Source organism: Oenanthe melanoleuca, chromosome 7, assembly GCF_029582105.1.
Source record: "Oenanthe melanoleuca isolate GR-GAL-2019-014 chromosome 7, OMel1.0, whole genome shotgun sequence".
Taxonomy (NCBI): Eukaryota; Metazoa; Chordata; class Aves; order Passeriformes; family Muscicapidae; genus Oenanthe; species Oenanthe melanoleuca.
Window position 1 is genome coordinate 5,569,370 of NC_079341.1, and position 21,004 is coordinate 5,590,373.

The 21,004-nt window shown below is 51.1% G+C and overlaps 2 protein-coding genes across 2 annotated transcripts; one reads left to right on the forward strand and one right to left on the reverse strand.

The window, feature by feature from the left end:
• The first annotated feature begins 1,004 nt into the window (after positions 1-1,004).
• KMO (kynurenine 3-monooxygenase) lies at positions 1,005-10,234 on the forward strand. Its single transcript, XM_056496354.1, has 15 exons — positions 1,005-1,192; positions 2,222-2,291; positions 3,929-4,026; positions 5,112-5,201; positions 5,382-5,430; positions 6,000-6,087; positions 6,824-6,989; positions 7,494-7,565; positions 8,092-8,213; positions 8,655-8,802; positions 9,218-9,275; positions 9,387-9,469; positions 9,633-9,734; positions 9,817-9,876; positions 10,026-10,234. Exons 1-15 carry the CDS (start codon positions 1,139-1,141, stop codon positions 10,188-10,190), a joined length of 1,425 nt encoding a protein of 474 aa, XP_056352329.1. The 5' UTR covers positions 1,005-1,138; the 3' UTR covers positions 10,191-10,234.
• Positions 10,235-10,939: 705 nt separating this feature from the next.
• ITGB2 (integrin subunit beta 2) lies at positions 10,940-19,207 on the reverse strand. The gene is made up of 15 exons (XM_056496705.1): positions 19,099-19,207; positions 18,835-18,923; positions 18,328-18,511; positions 17,969-18,139; positions 17,547-17,788; positions 17,100-17,255; positions 16,202-16,297; positions 15,989-16,078; positions 15,672-15,812; positions 15,257-15,441; positions 14,355-14,599; positions 12,930-13,152; positions 12,587-12,801; positions 12,333-12,499; positions 10,940-12,068 (listed from the first exon to the last, which is right to left on the reverse strand). Exons 1-15 carry the CDS (start codon positions 19,181-19,183, stop codon positions 12,006-12,008), a joined length of 2,352 nt encoding a protein of 783 aa, XP_056352680.1. The 5' UTR covers positions 19,184-19,207; the 3' UTR covers positions 10,940-12,005.
• Between the last annotated feature and the right edge of the window lie 1,797 nt (positions 19,208-21,004).

The following is a 21,004-nucleotide window of genomic DNA, read 5'->3' on the forward strand; positions in this document are numbered from 1 at the left end:
CCCTATAGATGTGGCATTTTAGGGTCACATCTTAGGGGTGTGCTTGGCACAGCTGGTTTACAGCTGGGACTTGATGTTCTTAGAGGGCTTTTCCTACCTCAACAATTCCCTGAGCCAAATCTGCTGTGCCTGGCAGGTTCAGCAATAAATTGTGCTCAGTGATATGAATGTCTGTAGTTTCACCTACAGAGATGTCTCCTCACAGCCTTGTCTAAGTCCTGGAAAGCCTCTGCAGAGCAGGCATGGAGCCTCTCCTAAGCATCACAGCCCAAAATGCCTGAGGCACACACAGCTCCCTTGGAAGAAAGGTGTCCTCAAAGATGGGGTGAGGCTCCTGGGCAAGCAGTGTGGCTCACATCCCACCCTCAGGAGAGAGTCTGTGAGGCTGCAGAAGTCACCCCCCACTGTCCCACCAATGTCTCTGCAGTTGCATCCCAGTGATGCAAGTTCTGCTCCTGCTCTGGGTGTGCTCCTTGGGGACTGACTGAGTAACACCTGTTGAATAACTGAACAACACCCTGACTGAACAACAACCTGACTGAATAACACTCTGTTGAATAACTGAATAACACCCTGACTGAATGACACCCTGACTGAACAACACCCTGTTGAATAACTGAATAACACCCTGACTGAATAACATCCTGACTGAATAACACCCTGACTGAACAACACCCTGTTGAATAACTGAACAACACCCTGACTGAACAACAACCTGACTGAATAACACTCTGTTGAATAACTGAATAACACCCTGACTGAATAACATCCTGACTGAATAACACCCTGACTGAATAACACTCTGTTGAATAACTGAATAACACCCTGACTGAACAATACCCTGTTGAATAACTGAATAACACCCTGAATGAATAACACCCTGTTGAATAACTAAATAACACCCTGACTGAATACCACCCTGACTGAATAACACCCTGTTGCCATCTCAGCACCTCAGGCTCAGCCAGGCTGACTCCCTGACAGCCTCTGGGCTGGGAGTTAAACTTTAATACGGATGGGGGAGAACCCAGGCATGACTCAGCCACCCACATTCACTCCTGGTGAGGACAGTGGGGCTGGGGAGAAGCAGAGGGACCAGGGACAGAGCAGGGATCAGACACCCAGGGGCTGAGCTGGCATGGAGCCCTGTGACCCACGAGGGAAAAGAGTTGCTGTTATCGGTGGTGGTCTGGTAGGAAATGGCATTTAGCTGCTGCATGGCTGAGTTTGCTGGGGGGCTGGGGCTGTGAAAACACTGCTGGAATGTGGGGGTGAATGTTTTCCTTCAAATCATTCCTTTGTCAGATGATGGGGTTGATTGAGTTCCTGCTGTAGGAGGCTCCTGTCCTTTTCTGGGATGAAGGGGTTTGGGTGGTGGTGGAGCAGTGGTGCCCACTAAATAAACACTAAATAACAGTCCTTGTTTGGGCTGCCAGGTTGCCCTGTCCCTTGGCTGATTTTTGCTGTAACCAAATCTCTAATGTGAAATGCTTTGCAAGAACTGAGACTGGTAAAGCCTTCCTCTGCCCACTTTTATTTGGGAATGGTTTTCATCCACTGCTATTTGCAGAGAGGTGGGACACTGGAGGCCAGGCTGGATGGGGTAACCTGGTCTAGTGGAAAGTGTCCCTGCCCATGGCAGGGGTCTTTAGCATCCTTTCCAACCCAAACCATTCTGGGAGTCTGTGATTCTATGACAGCTTGGGGCATTGCAGCACCCACATCTCTCCCTTGACTTTTTGGACATTAGTTTACTGGAAAAGAGTGATGACAGAAGAGGCTGCAGATCTGACAGCAATTTGTAATGGAAATTAAATTTTAAAATTTATTTAAATTACAAACAGGACGTATTTGTACTGTTCTCCCTCACTGTGTACCCTGAATTCTAGTGAGGAAGGTAAACACAGTCCAGAGAGGAGCTGGGAGCTTGCCTACACCAGCTCCTGCTGTCTCTGGCTGAAGAGGTGAACCCTGCTGCACTCAACTGCTGTGTGTAAACAACCCTGAGCTTGGTATACCTTTATAAAAATAGTTTTGATGGGTGGCTTTTGTCACACAGGGCTGCCAGGCTGCTCTTCAGTAAAAAATCCTTTAAGGTTCTTGGTCAAAGGACCTCCCTGTTTATGCTGAGCTGCATCCCCTGATCACTTCTTTCCTTTGATGCCTGTCAGCAGTGAGCTCTGAAATCCTTCATGCACCATTCCTGGTCCTTGTCTTGTAGGTGGGTGCATTAAATGCCTGTTTCTTTGCTAGACGAGGTTTCCACGTTGACGTTTATGAAGCCAGAGAAGGTAAGGTCAGCCTGGCCACTGCTGTGTGAACTCACTGAAACTGCAAGGAAATAAAGAAATCTGACAGTGGCAGTTTGGGGATATTGTTTTCTCTCCCGCCTTTAGCTCCTGTGGGGAGGAGGAGCATTCATTTGAAGTTCATCTTGTATGGAGGGAACCCACTCTTTAGCTACTAAAATGATGCCCTTTTTATATTCTTGGCTTAAACACTGATTTAAATCCTCACCTCTGAAGCCTGGTCTCTGCAGGAAGCATTATCTTACAGTTCTGGGTCAGAAAGAGAGATGGAGCCTCCAGGTCCACAGGGCACCACAGAAGGGAAATTAAGATTTAGAGCTGAGCCACTGGCTCAAAGGCAGAGAAATGGTTCATCTTCAGTATCTGTCAGCTGGCAGACAAAAAAAAAAACCTGGGCAGAGGTGGGAAGTAGATGGGAATGATACCATGGAAAGTGAAATTACTCAAGTGTGCAGTGATGGAAAGGAGGAGCCCTGCCTGACATGCAGTAACCCTTCCTGCCCTGACAGACATCAGAACAGGCAGTTCTGATGCTCAGCTTTCAGCTGCCAGAAGTTCCACAGCTTCAAAAAGCCTCTGATCACTCTTTCCTGCCTTCTGAGTTGGATGGACCCTACTGCAGCACTCCAGTTTTTGTCCCATTGCTTACTGATGTTCATGTTGGGATGAGGAGGCTCTGCCTCACACCCTGGCCAGACAACCCAGGAGGTCTAAATGAGAAAATGGTTTAAATGCCCAGACATGTCCTTCTCACCTGCCATGAAGGAGGTGACCTGCCAATGGCCCAAAAAGCATCATTCTCAGCAGAACCTGGCAGGCATTCATTGCTCAGCCTTCTCCATTTGGAGGGGGAATGGTTGTTAATGTTAATGGACCTTCTGGCACGTGGGGTGCTGCCAGGGTCCAGAAATCCCTTTGCAGCACTTGGCTGCAGCTGGAGCCACCAGGCTGGAGGTGGCACAGAGGATCCTGGCTGGGCTCACCCCTGCCCCACTGCTGCTGCTGCAGGGGGCTTGGGAGATGTTCCCCTCACCAGGCTCAAATGGACACTAGGGGGAAGGACACAACACTTTCTTTATATGTTCTTTGGTAGGTTGGTACAGAGGACACACAGCAACTCCAAGAGCTTACTAGTGGGATATTAGCAGACAAATTTGTGCCAAAGGCTCTTTGACCAAGTCATACTGAATGTATCTATAATTTTAATATTTTATATGTTTTGTTAATTCAGATTTAAAAGTGTTTAGAGAAAGCCTCCAAAGTTCTCCATGAACAGCTTAAATTCGTTGGGCAAAACCTACAAAATCCTACCTCAATTCTTCATTTAGGCACCATCTTCTGAAGAGTAATTAGTAAGGCACAGTTTAAGAGAAAATCTTACAGCTAAACCAAACACTTTAATTTATTATTTAACGGTTTTGTGTTAATCTCTAACAACCCACTACTGCCTTTCCCAATTTATCGCCAGGGAGGAACAAGCGAACACGCAACAGATTTTCTGCAAAAAAAAAAAATCAATTAGATTTAGATGATCTAGATCACCTAAACGGATGGATTTCTAAAACCCAGGCTGTGGCTGAGCTCTCCCTGGCCCATAACCAGCTGCTCTTCCCCTGCAGATATCCGAGTGTCCAGCTTTGCCCGTGGCAGGAGCATCAACCTGGCGCTGTCTCACAGGGGCCGCCAAGCCCTGCGAGCCGTGGGGATGGAGGAGCAGGTACCCTGCCACGTCCTCCTGCTGGGGGCATGCTTTGTGATCTTTGTGGTTTTAATTGTTGGTCTTGTTAGTGCTGAGTGTTGAATTCTGTAACTTTCAGACTGGTTTCAGCTCTTTTGCATTTTTTACACAGTGTTGTCTGTAGTAGATAGCAGGGAAGAGCTTTCCTTTACTTTTAGTTAGATTTTCTAGCTAACTGAAGCAAAAGAAGTTTCCTGAACTTTCAAAACAGAAGTTTGCTGTTTAGTATTGTTCATTTTTGTGCTGGGAAGTGCTTTGCCTGTTAAATAAACAGGTTTTTTTTCCACTTCTTTCCAAAGAAATATTTTTCCCAGACCAGTTAAGAAATAAATGCCCAGCCAGACCTCTTCCAGGGCCTGTAGTCTGGCTCTCCCTGCTTCACAGCACAAGATCTGCCCCACTGCAGGCACTGGGTGCTTCCCTGGGACACCAAGCACCTTCCAGTGTTTTCCTCCCTGCAGGAGAAAAGGGCAATCAGGGCAGGAATAGCTGGACTCCCAAAAGAGCTGATGCAACAAAGCAGGATGCAATAAAGGCAGCTGTTTTCCCCACTGACGTGCCCAAAGTTGTATTTTCCCAGAAAACCTTGATCTTTGGGCTGACCCCTGAAATCCATCCACAATTCTTTCTGCCCAGCATGCTTGGCTGGGAGCCCAGCATTCTTCTGCAGGGTACTGACACCATTCAACATCCAGCTGTTGGCACTGGTGGGATCTCCTGGCCCCTGGATCCCTGCAGAGCCCAGGCTTTGACAACACACATCCCAGTCCCAGGATGTAATTTGGCTTTCATCCCCTGCCCTGTCCAGCACTCTGGGATTTTTCATGCCCCATCTGTCCAAAAACAATTTCCCTCTGATTTTTATGAGAATGAACTTGAAAGTAATCTCAGTAAACTGAAGTAAATTGACATGACAGCCCTGTTAAAGTTTTCCCTGGTGATTTGGAAATGTGTGAGGAAAGAGCCCCCCACTCTTCCTCAAGTGCAGTGCTTGGCTCAGGGGATGATGCTCTAAAACTCACAGTTTTGGCCAGAAGTGTGGACTGTGTTCCCTTCTGTTTCAGATTGTGGCCAAGGGCATTCCCATGAGGGCAAGGAGGATACACACACCCTCAGGGAAAAAATACTCCATCCCTTATGGGAAGAAGAACCAGGTACTGGAGCTGCTTTGCAGAGCATTTGTGTCTCTGTGTCATGGACTGTGTGGGGCTCATGGATGGGGGAGAGGCTGGAGGGAATGGGGAAAGGGATTACTGGGAAGGGAGGGTGTCCTGTCTGGCATGCAGGGTGTCCTTCAGCAAAGCTTTCTGAACCCCTGTTTGTTTGCCTTGCAGTACATCCTCTCTGTGGACAGAGCAAACTTAAACAAAGAGCTGCTGACAGGTAAGTTGTCACTTCTGTTTGCAAATCCTTCTATTCTTCTAACACACTTTTTGCTGGGGATTTAGGGTTTGCCCCATGACTAGAGGACTTTGAGCCCCAAGCTCCCTTAGCCAGATCTCAGGAAGTGCAAAGCTGAACTAGCAGAGGAAAACCTGTGCTGCTTCCCAGCTAAAGGAGGAGACACCTCCTGAGCCTTGTTGTGGCATTTTCCCTGCTTGTACAGAGACAGATAGAAATTGGAGCTCTAATTTGTGACCAAATTTATGCAAATTCCCCACTGACTGCAGGCACCTCATCCTATCCTGAACTTCAGTGGAGTGATGGTGGAAAGCAACCAATGGCTCATGTCATTGTGGGAAGAAAAAAATCCTTGCAGGATTCCTTGCATTTTTCAAGTAGTTTATGCCATAGTTGACCAGTCTCAGTGTGCCCTGCCTGCTGGCCCCCACATAGCACAGCAAATTATTTGCTGCAATAGCAAAAATCTCTATAATTTATGGATCTCTTGGAAATATTTTTTTGTGGTCACAGTAAACCCTTCTACATTTAGTTCTCTTTTCTTTTCACAGCTGCTGAGAAGTACTCCAACACTAAACTGTTCTTTGGACACAAGCTCCTTGGGTGCAATGCAGAGCTGGGGACATTATCCATAAAAAGGTAATTCCTGGACAAGTGTGGGATCGAGCACTGTGGTCACTTAGTTTCTGCTTAATCATTCATGAAACCTCAAACAATTGAGCAATCTAAGTTTTGAAACTACTGTGCAGGCAAAACCTTGTTCCAGCTTTGGGGGAGAAGCATCAAGGCAGCATTTATGGGGAGATTGAGAAAGGTTTTAGCAGTTCACTAAGCCCTCAGCCTGGGATAAATGTACCAGTATCCATAGCACTGGGATCAGGGACAGATTGCTCCTCAGAGAGGGTGGAGAACTGGTGATGCCCCATCCCTGGAAGTGTTCCAGGCCAGGCTGGATGAAGCTCTGAGCACCCCAGTGTTGTGTCTCTGCCCATGGAAGGGGCTGAGCTTTATGGTCCCTTCAAACCCAAACCATTCTGTGGTTCCATAACCTTGTTTCACACTCTTTCACAGAAGTTCTGGTCCTATCCCTCATCCCTCCTGGCAGGTGCTGCAGGCTCTGCAAACCAGCAGCACCATCCCAAAGGTGCTGAGTAGACCTGATAATTATTTATCCTAATGCTGTGCTTCCCAGGCAGTGAGAGCTGATCTTCCCTCATCCTAGAAGGTCACTAACACATTTTGCAAAAGGCAGATCCTCTGGGCACAATGGTGCTGAGCTGCCTGGAGTTACAGGAGGATTGACCACAGAATCATGTGGTTAGGGTGGGAAGGGACCTTAGAGATCAGATTGATCCAAGGTACTGTCTTGTTTCAGATCTGACCAGCAGACCTTGGAAGTGACCTACGATCTCATAGTGGGGTGTGACGGAGCCTTCTCGACAGTGAGGAAACAGTTCATGAGGCAAACACGCTTCAACTACAGCCATGAGTACATTCCCCATGGCTACATGGAGCTGACCATCCCTCCCAAGGATGGAGATGTGAGTGTGCCTGACCCCTAAAACCTTCATAGGGGCCCCTAAAACCTTCACAGCCTGGATAGCCCACCCCCTTCTCACTGCTGCTCTGCTATACCAGCTTTGGAAGAATTAATTCCTCACTTGGGGGTCAAGCAACGATTAAACCTTTCCAAAGAGAAGTTATGGATCTTTTCCTCTTCCAAAAGTGGGGCCAGTGTTGGTACCTGCATGCAAAAATCCTAGAGAGCTGTTCCTGGAGTGGTGGAATTAATTCTGGCTCCGAGAGGTGCTGGAGGTATGGGAACATGTCTGTGGGGACATCAGCAATTGCAAAGCATCAGATTTTTTCCCATATTTCTTACCCTTTCCTCTTTCCCTTGCTCTCCCTGAAGCATCAGGGAGCAGAAAGGAACCCTGTGGTTGTTGTGGGAACTGTTGTGCTGGTGTGGAGGAGAGCCAGAGCCTGGGCTGGGGAAGCTGAGCAGGGCAGGTCCAGGATACAAGGCAATTTTCTTTCTCTTTCAGTTTGCCATGGAACCCAACTACCTCCACATCTGGCCAAGAAACACCTTCATGATGATTGCACTGCCCAACATGGTGCTAACCCAGGGCCCTGCTCCCTTGGGGCACAGGATGGGGATGAAGAGCTGTGGTGGCAGGGATTGGGAGGGTCAGGAGGCACAGAATAACCCAAACACAGAATCAATTAGATTGGAAAAGACCTCTAGATCACAGAGTCCAGCCTGTGACCCAAACCAGACCACGGCACTGAGTGCCACACCCAGTCTTTCCTTAAAAACCTGTTGGGACAGTGACTCCACCATCTCCCTGGGCAGCCTGTTCCAATGTCTAATCACCTTTTCTGTGAAGAAATCCTTCCTAATGTTTAGCCTTAACCTCCCTCCTGCAGCTTAAGACTGTGTCCTCTCACCTTGTCCCCTGTGGCCAGCCACACACAGTTTCTGCCTCCCCTGTGCCTGCCCACCTTGAGGAAGGGGTGGCCTGGCATTTGTCCCTTGCTGTGCCAGGGGGACACTGTGATTGCCAGGTGGCAGGCTGGGCACTGAGCTGCTGCTTCAGGTGCTCTCCCTGGGCTTCTTACTGACCTTCTTTTGGCTGGCAGGACAAGTCCTTCACCTGCACCCTCTTCATGCCCTTTGAGGAATTTGAGAAGCTGACCACAGGCGAGCAAGTGCTGGGATTTTTCCAGACCTACTTCCCAGATGCCATTCCCCTCATTGGAGAGTGAGTGTTCCTGTCTCCCCTTTTCACTCATCAACACAGTTACCTCTTATGGGATGGGTTTTTTCTTGGGTTATATCAACAGTCTCAGCTGTGTTAGGCAGTTTCCTCTTAAAATGAATTGTCCCAGGACTTCACATCAACTGAGAAACTCAGATATTCCCTGGTATGTCCTTCCTACACTGACCAACATCTGAACACAGTAAGACCACCAAGATGCCAAAGACCAAGTTTTGTGCAGAATTTAAAACATGTAGGCAAAATATCAGGTCCACAGAGTGGGGGAAGCTGACTTGCACATTTTTCCTAGCACAAACAGCCCAGTGCACAGGCTCGGGGTTTGCATACCAAAGCTGGCAGAGCCTGGCTTCCTGAGTTTGGATGTGGCACAGCTTGCTCCTCTTCTGGTGTCCCACACAACAAAATCTGTTGTTTTACCTGAAGGCAAGAGCTGAAGCACGATTACTTTTTGCTGCCAGCCCAGGCCATGATCTCTGTGAAGTGCTCTTCCTACCACCTCTCCTCCCGGTGCCTGCTGATGGGAGATGCTGCTCATGCTGTTGTGCCCTTCTATGGACAGGGCATGAATGCTGTAAGTTCATGGCTGGCCTGTCCCTGCTGGTGGAGACCTCCTCCTTTCACCCACAAATGCCTGGTTTTAGTGTTTAACTCCATGTGCTGGCCTGCCCCACAGCCTGATGTCCTCTGTGTTGGCAGGGGTTGAGCTCCCATCAGGATTTCCTCCTGGGAAGGGCAGGGGGCAGGGTGATGGTGCCACCTTCCCATGAAGCAGAGGACTGTATGGGAGGGGGGTCCAGGCAGCTGGGAAAGGCAATCCCCCCCGATTTCTCTCAAGACTTCTGTCAGAGGGGCCTGGAGTAAGACTCCTTCTCTGAAGCTGTGGTCGATGGGAGCTACAAGAGCTACCCTAGCTAAGCACCCATGAGAGCACTTCTGCTGAATGTATGCATTCTTTATGGCTATTAACCCCCTACTATTCCTCCCAGGGCTTTGAAGATTGCCTGGTCTTTGATGAATTAATGGACCAGTTCCACAATGACCTAGGTAAGTGAGGTGCCTGGGGACATGTGAGAGCAGAGGAACATCCCTCTGCACCTGAGGGCAGCTGGATACTCTGCAGGGAGCTGCCTGGGAACTGCTGCTTTCCTCTCCCAGGTGCCTGCCTCCCTGAGTTCTCCAGGCTGAGGGTGCCAGACGACCATGCAATTTCGGATTTGGCCATGTACAATTACATAGAGGTGGGTGAGCCCCGCACACACCCGTATTCCATGGGTCTGGTGCTCTCAGGATGCAGGATGCATGAGGAGGCACTGATCCCTGCACCTCCAGGACAGTGGGAGAGGTTCAAAGCACAGGAGAGCTCTGACAGAACTCAGAGGGGTGGCTGCTGCTCTGTTGCAGATGCGTGAGCACGTGAATTCCACGTGGTTCATTTTCCGGAAGCGCGTAGACAACTTTCTCCACGCCCTCATGCCTTCCACCATTGTCCCACTGTACACCATGGTAAGCCAGCACTGTCCCCACTTCTGTGAGCTCCTCCTGCCTGGCTCTGGGGTAGTGACATTCTCCTGCAACCCCTTCCCAGGTGACCTTCACCAGAATTCGCTACCACGAGGCCCTTCAGCGCTGGAAGTGGCAGACAAAGGTTGGCCAAGGGTGGTGCCTTGGGAGCATCCTGCACCCCAGCACTGCTCAGCTCTGGGGGGCAGCTCTGGTGGTGGGATATTGCCAGTTGTGATGACTTTGCTGCAGGGCAGGCCCAGCCTCTGATGATGTTTCTCTTTGTGCTTGCAGGTGATTAATCGAGGGCTCTTTGTTGTGGGGGCAGCAGGACTGGGTGGCACCTGCCTGCTGCTAAAGCGCCTGGCACGGAACTTGAACTGGTTGGAAGACTTGTGGGGCTGGTCCCATTATCTGAAGAATATTGGAAATCTTCCCTTTGGCACACGAGTGGTTTAAATGTATGGGGAGCTCCTTGCTGCAATAAAAACAAAGGCACGGACTGTTGGCTCAGCTGGGTGATTTTGTTTCTCTTGGGATGTGGTTTGGAAGCTCCTTGGAAGCAGTTTGGCCTCTCTCCCTTTCCCAGGTGAGGGGAGCCTGTCATGTACAGTGTGCAGAAAGCCTCAAGGTCTCAAGGGATGTGGTGTGTAGATGTGGCCCTTAGAGATTATGGTTTAGTGTTGGACCTGGCAGTGCTGGGTTAATGGTTAGATGAGCAATGATCTTAGAGTTTTTTCCCAACCTTAATGATCCTGTGATTCTACAACCTGACCAGTGTGTCCTAGCCTGCAGATTGCTGCTCTTAGCAAAAACAAGCCAACTTTTTGAGGGTCCTGAAGCCAAAAATAGCTGCAGCCTGGGGTAGTACTAGGAGGATTATCAGACACAATTTCTTCTTCTTACCTTGCCCTAGACCCTCACAGTCACAGCTTAAGGACAACAAAATGGCCCAAATTAACCCCTGATCTGATGTGGAGGAGAACTGCTCTGCACTATTCAGTAAGTTTGTTTTGGCTCCCAAGGGAGCATCATTCAGGGCACAGATGGCAAATTATGTAGAAAACAGTTTGCTCCTCTAGCTGGGATCTTTCCCAGGCTCTGTACCTATGGAAGATGGTGGCAGCAATGACAAGGTGTGACTGTAGTTTCTCCAATGAACACTTTAGATGCTGCCCTTGCACCTAGTTCTTAGCAAGACAAATGTATTTATCTTATATATTAATCTTTATTCATATTAAACTCCTTCAGAGAGCAAATAAAGATGCAACACAATACAACTCTATGCAAATGAATCCCAAAATTAACCATAATAAAGCAAATAAGGAATTGCACCACTATTTCACAGGAATGACCCACAACATAAGAGCTGCTGTGCGTGGTTGGGATAAGTGCTGAGCTGGAGATGCCCTGGGTACTGCCAGGTGTTTTGCACAGCTGGCTCCTGGTATGTCTGACACACTCACAAAGCAGGGAGATCATGCCTCAGGGGATTGAAGAAGCTGTGGCTGAACTCCAAGCTGCATTTTCCAGGTGCTCATAGATCAAGAAGATCCAACAGTGGCTCCTTACTCTGCAGAGGAGGTAAGCTAAGCATGCAGAAGCCCAGGCAGAACCTTGTCTGAGGTAGGTCTGAGCAGGGAGCGATGCCAGGAAGCAGTTGGTGATTTGGGAAAAAGATCCAGTGCATCTTCTCCAGCTGCTCTTCATCACAAGGTACAGCTGCTCACTATCCCTCAGGGCCTATCATATCACTGCAGCCTCTAGAGCAGTTGCTTGGACCCTTCATGTCCAACTCAGCAGAGACTTCTCTGGAAAACATGGCATAGTGGTAGAGACCAGTGCAGCACGGGAAGGCACGGAGCAGCCTGGAGGCAGATCTTGCTGGAGCAGAAGAGAGATGGCAGTTTTGAAATCCCAGCTCAAAATCAAAGCTGGAAGCACTCTGTGCTCTCAGCTGGCTTTGGGGCTTGGTGTCCAGGACTGTTGCCAGACAGCAAAGTTAGCATCAGGAGATGGGGCAGGAGCCACTGCATACTGCTGTGGTGCTCCCCTCTACCAGCTGCACCAACACAACCATCGAGCAGTGGGCCAGCAGACCGGCGTGGCTGCAGTCCCTCAGCCAACACCTGACATGATGGGGAAGAAGGGATGAAACCACGAGGATAAAGAAGAAGGAGAAGGAGCTTTAGATTAAGTTTTCCTTAGTTTGAGCTTTCCTTAGCTTGGCATTTCCTTATTTAACAGTGTGTCCCAGTACTGCCAGGTATTGCCTCACTCATTGAACCTGGGGTTGACGACAGTGGTGGTGGCACTCTTGAAGAGGGGATTATCAGCCTGGAGGGAGAGAAGTGAGAGGTTTGTGTTGGGCTGTGTTGGATTTCCAGCAGAGCATTACCCATCCCACCCATCCCAATGCTAACAGCACAGACAGCACAGGAAGAAGAGTCCATAGGATATTTAAATGGCAAAATCCAGCTGAAAAACAAGCTCAGGTCTACATGGCTGCCTCTGGAAGAAAGGATGTCCCTTCCTCGTGTCCCTTCCCCAGTGGATCTGAGCAGCCCAGAACACCCCACTGGCACAGAGGGGCTCTCTTACATCATTCCACTTGGCTTTGGTCTTCTCCTTCTCGAAGCGGCGATACTCCCGACGGTCCAGCAGCTCCATCAGGAACCGCCAGATGACCAGGACCAGGACGCCTATGAGGAACACGCCAGCGATGGTGCTGCCCACGATCAGGGGGACATTGGGGGGCTCTGGGCACTCTGTGGGACAGACAGACAGTGTTGGGCTGCAGCCCTGGTGAAGCAGGAGGCTGCCATGGCAGGGCAGGAGGAGTGGGGGTGGGATACCTCTGTCAGGATCAACGATGATGGTGTATATATCCTTGCCATCCTCCTGGATCATACGGAAGGACATCCAGCAGTTCTGGGAATCCTTTTCCCTGCATTTCCTATCATTTGTGCCCACCTCTGTTGAGTTCATGGGCAGCTTGATGTTGGGACAGGCCTGGGAGCAGTTCTTCTCAAAGGGGCCGCTGCCGAAGAACTTGCACTCCACACAGGAGCTGCAAAACAAGCAGCCTCAGCTGGCATCTGCAGGGGCAGAAACCCTCTCACCAGGCTCTGGCTACAGCTAAAGCCCAGGCAGGGCCAGACCCCGGGGGTCCCCGCTGCCCCTGTGTGCATCACTCACACGTGCTTCCCGCAGGGCGAGGGGCAGGCTGGGCACTCCTGGCAGAAGGGGGGCTGGTACTTGTCCCAGCACTGGCAGCGGTTGCAGTGGCAGGTCCCACGCAGGCTGCACACGGGGCCCTGGCTGTGGAGCCGGCAGCCCTCCGTCGACTGCTGGCACTGGCAGGCGCTGCCCTCGTAGCCAGGATGGCACTTGCACACCCCGCAGTCACACCGCCCGCGTGCTGCAGAGAAAAGCCTTCACATCCTGCAGGCAGCCAGGCAAACCTCCCTCTGCCCCTGCTGGGAGAGCACCACCCACCCTGTGCCCACCACACCATCCTCTGTGGGATGGTCAAGGTCCTAGGAGAGCATCACCCACCCTGCACCCACCACACCACCCTCTGTGGGATGCCCAGGGATGTTCTAGAAGAGCATCACCCACCCTGTGCTCACCACACCACCATCTGTGAGATGCTCAAGGTCCTACAAGAGCACCACCCACCCTGTGCCCACCACACCACTCTCCATGGGATGCTCAAGGTCCTAGGAGAGCACCACCCACCCTGTGCCCACCACACCATCCTCTGTGGGATGGTCAAGGTCCTAGGAGAGCATCACGCACCCTGCACCCACCACACCACCCTCTGTGGGATGCTCAAGGTCCTAGGAGAGCATCACCCACCCTGTACCCACCACACCACCCTCCATGGGATGCTCAAGGTCCTAGGAAAGCATCACCCACCCTGCGCCCACCACACCACCCTCTGTGGGATGCTCAAGGTCCTAGAAGAGCATCACCCACCCTGTGCCCACCACACCACCCTCTGTGGGATGCTCAAGGTCCTAGAAGAGCATCACCCACCCTGTGCCCACCACACCACCCTCTGTGGGATGCTCAGGGATGTTCTAGGAGAGCACCACCCACCCTGCGCCCACCACACCACCCTCTGTGGGATGCTCAAGGTCCTAGGAGAGCATCACCCACCCTGTGCTCACCACACCACCCTCCTGGAATGCTCAAGGTCCTAGGAGAACATCACCCACCCTGCTCTTACCACACCACACTCCTGGGATGCTCAAGAAGGTCCTAGGAGAGCACCACCCACCCTGCACCCACCACACCACCCTCCATGGGATGCTCAAGGTCCTAGGAAAGCACCATCCACCCTGTGCTCACCACACCACCCTCTGTGGGATGCTGAAGGTCCTAGGAGAGCACCACCCACCCTGTGCTCACCACACCACCCTCTGTGGGATGCTCAAGGTCCTAGGAGAGCATCACCCACCCTGCACCCACCACACCACCCTCCATAGGATGCTCAGGGAGGTCCTACAGGCTGGTGTGGTGGGACCATCAACCCCAGACCCTCCCACTGGGGTTATGGCACAAAAGGCCACATCTCCCTGGGCATTTAACTCCCCAGAGCAGGAGCAGCTGGGTCACCTGGGCCGCCGCAGAGGGAGCCGTTGAAGAACTCGCAGTTGACGTTGTCGCACTCGCAGTAGGTGCCGTAGATGTCCTTGCCGGCCACGTCGCTGGTGTGGCAGGCGCAGCTCCCGCACACGCAGTCCCCCTGCCCCGAGCAGATCAGAGAGCTGTTGTCCCTCCTGCAGCTGTGCTCCAGCTCCTTGCTGCTCCTCCCTTTGGTGTCGCACTCGCAGTTCTTCCCTGTGTATCCCGGATTGCAGCTGCCCCCGGGGGAGAGGAGCAAGCTCGGGTCAGTGGCCAGAAGTGGAGCAAATCAGGGACAGCCTCACCAAAAACCAATGACAGCATGTTGGTGCTAACTCATGCTGGAGTTCTGACCGGGAGCAAACCTCAGCAATGCTGCTTTTCCGCCAGTCTGATTCACCACACCAAAGAAATGCCCAAAAATTATTGTTATATTTATAATTTCTAAGCATTTGCCAAGGAAGTGTGAGTATTTCCTGAGGAAACCCAGTCTTTTCCTCTCCTTGCCACTGAGAGGCCATGAAGCAACAATTACACTTAAAGACCTGTGTGAGCTGCAGCCAAGAAATGGGATTTTGAGAGATTTCTGCAGAAATCTGTATCTGCTCAGAGGGTAGATTGGTGGATGATTTGATACTGGGATGGATGGTTGGATAGTTGGATGGATTGAGGCCCTCAGGAAAACAGCATAACCTCCACCAACAGAAGAGTCACCTCATTGTGTCCCCCTGTTTCTGTGAACACAGGGGAATGCATGAAGCCACCTCTCTGAACAAAAAAAATATTTGTGCAAAGCTACAGAGCCCAGCTCTGGCTTGGCCCAACATCCCTCTCCCAGCAATTCCCCAGCTCTGGCAGCATTTAAAATTGTGTTTTGCATGGACAGCACGTACCTGCAGATCCCACACTCAGTGATGCCTTGCCCACTGCAAGCAGCTGGGTTGGGCTGGTCACTGCAGTGGCAGTCACAGTTGCTGGCCACATGGACAGTGAGGGTGTCTGTGAAGCCCAGTGGCCGGATGGTGAAGGAATAGTTGGAAATGCACGCCTTGGCTGTGATCTTCACTTTGAAGGTGACCTAGAAAGTGCAGAGCAGGACAGGGAAGGGACAGATGCCCAGCTGTCAGTTGGTATTGGCCCTAGGCTGAGGATATGCACAGCCAGAACAATGGAGGATCCCCCACCTCCCACACACTCTGGGCATTAAGATAATATAAACAGAATGCCTGGAAGAGCAGCCAGGGTTCCTGTCATTAAACAGGATGGGCAACAGAAACTGTGGGGTGTTCCTGGTACAGCTGAGCATACCTCATCATTGATCTTGACATTGTCACACTGGCCTCTTGCTTCATCCACTGAGTCCTTGTCATTTTTGCACTTGGAGTCATATTTGACATCCAGAGTGTCCAGCAAAGTGGAATGGTCCAAGATGATCCGTGAGGAGAGGTTCTTTGGAAAAATGGTGGAGAAAGTGCCATCAGTCCAAGAGCAGACTGAACCAAGAGGGTATGGGGTTGTGGGTCAGGAATAAGAGCCAGAGAGCACCACAGGTCAGGTCTCAGCTGCCTGGGTGGTTCTGGAAATGCAGGTGATGTCATTGGAGGGGTGGGAACTCCAGCACTTACATTGTAGGCCACTTGGATGAGTTCAATGATGTTGCTGGAGTCCTCATTCAGCTCTCCCACTGCCGACTTTGGGATCATCTCACTGAGTTTCTGCCAGTGGAGAGCAAAGAGGTGAGCACTTCCTACCACAGCAGAGCAGGAGACACACACACAGCTCTGTCTGTCCTCCTGGAAAGGGCATGGAGGCACCTGGACCATCTAACATAATCTCACCTTGTAAACATCCACCACCTTACTGGTGACAGCAAAAATGGGCTGAATGTTGTTTTCAGCAAGTTTCTGGACCAGCTGGCCAACAGATGGGTAGTCCTGGATGGGGAGAGGGATATCACACTCAGCACAACCTCCCCCACCAGCAGAAGAATAGACACTTCAGGTGTGGCAGCACAACTTATGGTGATTAAAGTGATGTTTTGGGCAACAGGCTGTTTTACATGACACTGTCTTTTCTGCCTGGGTGAGTGTTGGAACCCTGAAGCCTGGGAGTTTTGAACTTTGTGTTCTTTCTGACACTAACCCTCAAAAGAGCACTGCTTTTGACTTAAGGCCTTGGAGAAGGCTTCCAAATTTGAGTAATAGAGATAGAATCACTAGTGTGCAATTAGAAGCGTGTAATTCCACATGGTGAAGGGTTTTGAATTTGGGGTTTTAGAATATTGTAATAGGTATGGAAACCAAATGGACATTTTAAAGCATTGCCTTTTCCTTCTTGTTCCTTCTTCTTCATGATTTCAGGTGGTAGCTTTTGTATTGGATAGTTAGTACCACAGTGCATGTCACAGGTGTTTGGTTATTAGGCTGAAAGTATAAATAATATAGATGTTAGCTCTTAAATGATTTGTTAGCCTTTAAAAGATGTTGTAACTAGCTAAAAACACTTCCATTTTCTTACTTTTGGCTTGATAGCTAAAGTGTTGCAACATTTTCTATACTGTAGATAAAATTTAATAAACAACCAAGTCTAAATAAGAAATCCATCTCCTTCGTGTTTTAATCCTGACTCCAAGTGAAGGCAAAAAAAAAAAACCCACAAATTAAGTAGTGCAGCTAACCCATTACAGGGAGCGAGGTGGGGGGTGTTGGAGATGCTGAACATCCCCCAAGCACTTACAAACTCGTTGCTCCTTTTGTACATGTTGTCCTCCAAGTGGCACTGGCCATCGTTGGGGGTCAGGATGCCCCCCAGCTTGCCATCCCCGGCAAAGTGGAAGCCGTCATCGGTGGCGAACACCAGCAGGCGGGTCACGTTGCGCCAGCCAATCAGGTCCTGCAGGTGGCACAGAGCGTGGCCCCTGTCCCTGAGCAGGGCTGGCAGGACTGGGCCAGCAGGCATGGCCCTTTCCAAAGTCCTGTGCCAGCCACAGCGTGGGGCAGGGGGACGAGGACTGGGGGTTAAGGGAGATCAGGGTTAGGAGGCTCTGGGGTAGGATGCTGGCAGGGGCTGCCCTGCTGCCAGATCAGAACTTAGGCAGGATGGGCTTCCCAGAGAGGGGCAGAGCCACCTGTGTGTGTGTGTGGAGCAGCAGCCCTCCTGCCTGAGCACAGCTGCTGGACTCACCCCACACACTGCTGCCTGCATCATGGCATCCAGCCCCCCCTCTGGGGCATCCAGGTTCCCGGAGATGAACTGCTTCCCCACTTCGCTCTCGAACCGCTCGGCGTTGTCGGTCAGGGACAGGATGTGCTTGAAGGCAAAGGGAGGCTGGCACTTCTTGTCCTTGTTGGGGCAGGGGTTCTGCAGCTTCTCGGGGTGCGTGTTCACGAATGGCAGCACTGTCTTGTCCACAAAGGAGCCAAACCCTAGGGTAGCCAGATTGCAGTTTCAGGGGCAGGGCACAGGTCAAGGACACTCTGCTGGCCCCAGTGCACATGCTCTTCAGCCTGGCAGAGGACACCTGCTGTCCACTTCCTGCATCCCCCTCCAGCCCTGCAGCTCTTCCCAGCTGCAAACAGATGTGCCAGGCCAAAGACAAGGCTCACCAATGCGCCGAGAAGGGGTGGTGCTCTCCAGTGCCCTGAGCAGCTCCCCTCCCAGCTTCTTCACGTTCTCCAGGTCATCCAGCATGGAGTAGGAGAGGTCCATGAGGTAGTAGAGATCGATGGGATACCCCATGGCACGGCGGAACTTCACGTCAAACACAGCAGGCTGGCCTGAGGGACAGGGATGGTGGCATCAGCTGCCACGTTGCGCCAGCTTGTGCCATCACACCCCCCTCCTCCCTCTTGAAGAAAAGGGGTGGAAATGCAGGCTGCAACATGTTGCTGTGTCTCAGGTGAATCTGGGGATGAGTGGAAGGGCATGAAGAAGGAGGGTTTTGGGAATGCCAGGCAAAGCATACCTATCCTCAGCTTCAGGTGCATCTGTTGTGGAGTCAGCTGTATCTTGTCACTTAAGGGGCTGTCCTGTGTTCTTTTGATCTCATTGCCTGGAAACACAATCTCACTTTCTGGGCATCCCCTCTGCTTCAGCTGCTCAATGGTGTCACAGCGGACGGAGTCTGGCTCGCCAGCTTTGGTGAAATTCTGTGTGTGACAACACCAGCAGGAAAAAGAAAATCAGAGGAGCAGGAGGTGAACAGGCACCTTACAAGATGACCTGGCCCCCAAACTGGGTCCCCAGGGTATTGACGGAGAGAAGAAAACTGTGATGGGCATTGATGGAGAAAAGAAAACCCTTGATGGGTATTGATGGAGAAAGGTCATGGCTGTTGGATCCCTCCCAGCCCCTTCCTCCATGCAGGACATGAAACACTCCCACAATGAAGTCAGGCAGGCAGAGTGACTGTCTTGACACCTGTTAGCTGGCTGCTGGGGGCTGACACCTCGACAGGCTACATGGAACCTACCAGCTTCTTGCACCAGGCACAGCCAGGACCAGACCGAATGCAGTCCTTGCACGTCCCCACCTTGATCTTGGGGCACTCCATGGCAAAGGCTGGAAAGGCAAAAAGACAGAGTTGCTGTGGGGGGGGACAGTGGGGGGTGCTCAGACACCCCACACCAGGCACCCATGATGCTGGGCAGCATTTCAGATGCTCTTTCTTTCCCTGCCCATCCCATTTTGGATCCCCCCACCCTTTCACTGCCCGAGGAAGGCAGGTGGGGCTCACCTGTTGTCACCAGCAGCAGCACCCAGGTCACTGCTGGCAGCTGGAGGCAGCAGTCACGGGGCATTGTCTGCAGGACAAAAAGCATTCTTGTGACCACCTGGGGTGTGCCCCAGGGATGGGGCAACCTGTGCTGAGATTACATTCATTAACACTGTTGTGTGCCACTCCTTTCCCCAGCAAAGCCCTGGTGCAAACCCTGACAGTCTAATGGTCTTGCAACACGGATGAACATGGGGAAGTCCAAAAAGAGGAATTTGTTAAAAGAAGAAAAAGGAATAAGAAATTGCAAAGGAACAACAGGCATTGCCCTTTTTAGCAATATTAACATGAACCAGGGCAGCCAGGTCAACAGTTTCAAAATAGCTCTGACAGCTGCCCTGAGTAAGAAAAGAACCACTCCTTGGCTCCTGACATCACCCCTTCCTGTGAACTTGCCAAAACAACAGCTCAGAGTGATGTGGAAATGAGAAAAAATGAGAAACCATCAGAAGACACTGAGGCAGGTGAGTACGTTAGGGCTGCTCAGATCCCCTTCTGAGGCATCAGGGTGTGCTGTCTCAGCTCACCAGCCTCTGAAGACACCACAACAGCTGAGGATGACACTGGCCAGCCTTGAAAGGATGCCTGGTCTCCTCCCAAGGGCAGGGAGAAGGCCTAGGTAGGTCAGTTTTGCACAGTTTGGTGCCCAGCCGTGGCACACATTTTGAGATGTGGCAGGACTCTAAGTGTAGTGGCCATCACTGATTATGGCTGGGGCCATCTGGAAGCCCACCCTGCCCTGGATCCAGTCCCCCTGGCAGAGCTCCACAGCCAACAAGAGGCACTGCTGTGGTCACCAGCCAAAGCCTCAGGCTGATGTGGCCTAGGAATTCATTCTGCCACATTGCACAAGATCCTATGGCGGGTGGCCAGGGCCATTCTGGAGAAAGAGCTCTGCAAGTTCCTCTCCACCACCACAGTTCCCCATGCTAAGATTTTAAGGGCATAATTTATTGTCACAGCTGCAATGTCCCTCTCTGTGTGTCATGCACGCCCTGGGCTGGTCCAACACATTCCTGTCACCTCCAGATTCTGCCAGCAGAGTTTGGGCTTGCAGGAAAGAAAAGTGGGTCCTGCCTTTGTTTCCTGTAGAACTCAGTGACTGACACCCCAAATGGGCCTAATTAGGCTCCAGCTCTGCTACAAAACAGAAGTTCCCACACATGCTGTGAGGACCAAAGCCATGGACTCAATGAGCTCCTGCTATTCCACCTGCCCAGTGTTTCCAAGAGTTTAGCTCCTGCTGTCATGCCAAAGTGTACAGTGGTGATGGGATACAGCTCTGTGAGCTCCTTGCTCTTGCTGGAGGTTGGAGTTTCCTGCCTACAGGCACATCTCGTAAAATAGAGCAAGCCTAAAACTGGATTAAAAAAAGCTCCCAAACTCCAGAAATACAGAAATACTCTCAACACACCCCCAGTGCTAGCTGCTATCAAGTATTGTAAAGTAGGCTTCATGTTGTGAGCTGCATTTGGACGCCTTTTTCACCCCCACAATGGCTTCTTGCCCTTATCACAAGCAGGAAGTTTAACACTTCTGCCATGGAGGGAAATTACACTGTGGTATGTGGGCGGGTGAGCACAAGGCTTTCAAAGAGAACTAATGGGGCTTCTGCCTTTGTCTGCCTCTTTACAGCCTTCTGAGGGGGGCACAGCAGATTTCCAGCCTGGCTCTGTATGAGCAGGGCACTGACAGAGGCTCAGCAGCATTTCCTGCAACCCCCTAGATCCCCTCAGTTCATCCCAGACTTGCAGTCACCATCAATCCTGGGTCTTGTCTCCTGCATGTGCTCTGCCTGTGAGGCTGTTTTTTCCCTTTTTTTCTGATAAATTGATGAAAGCAGAGGGGTGCACATAGTCCATCCTCG

Excerpts from the sequence above, each read along its gene's own strand:
- KMO (XM_056496354.1), top strand. The coding sequence starts at position 1,139 with ATGGAGCCCTGTGACCCACGAGGGAAAAGAGTTGCTGTTATCGGTGGT. Across the intron at positions 5,431-5,999 it reads AAACAAAGAGCTGCTGACAG|CTGCTGAGAAGTACTCCAAC; the intron begins GTAAGTTGTCAC and ends TTCTTTTCACAG. Across the intron at positions 6,088-6,823 it reads GGGACATTATCCATAAAAAG|ATCTGACCAGCAGACCTTGG; the intron begins GTAATTCCTGGA and ends GTCTTGTTTCAG.
- ITGB2 (XM_056496705.1), bottom strand. The coding sequence starts at position 19,183 with ATGCTTTTTGTCCTGCAGACAATGCCCCGTGACTGCTGCCTCCAGCTG. Across the intron at positions 18,140-18,327 it reads GCACCTGAAGCTGAGGATAG|GCCAGCCTGCTGTGTTTGAC; the intron begins GTATGCTTTGCC and ends CCTGTCCCTCAG. Across the intron at positions 12,069-12,332 it reads CCAAAGCCAAGTGGAATGAT|GCTGATAATCCCCTCTTCAA; the intron begins GTAAGAGAGCCC and ends CTCTCCCTCCAG.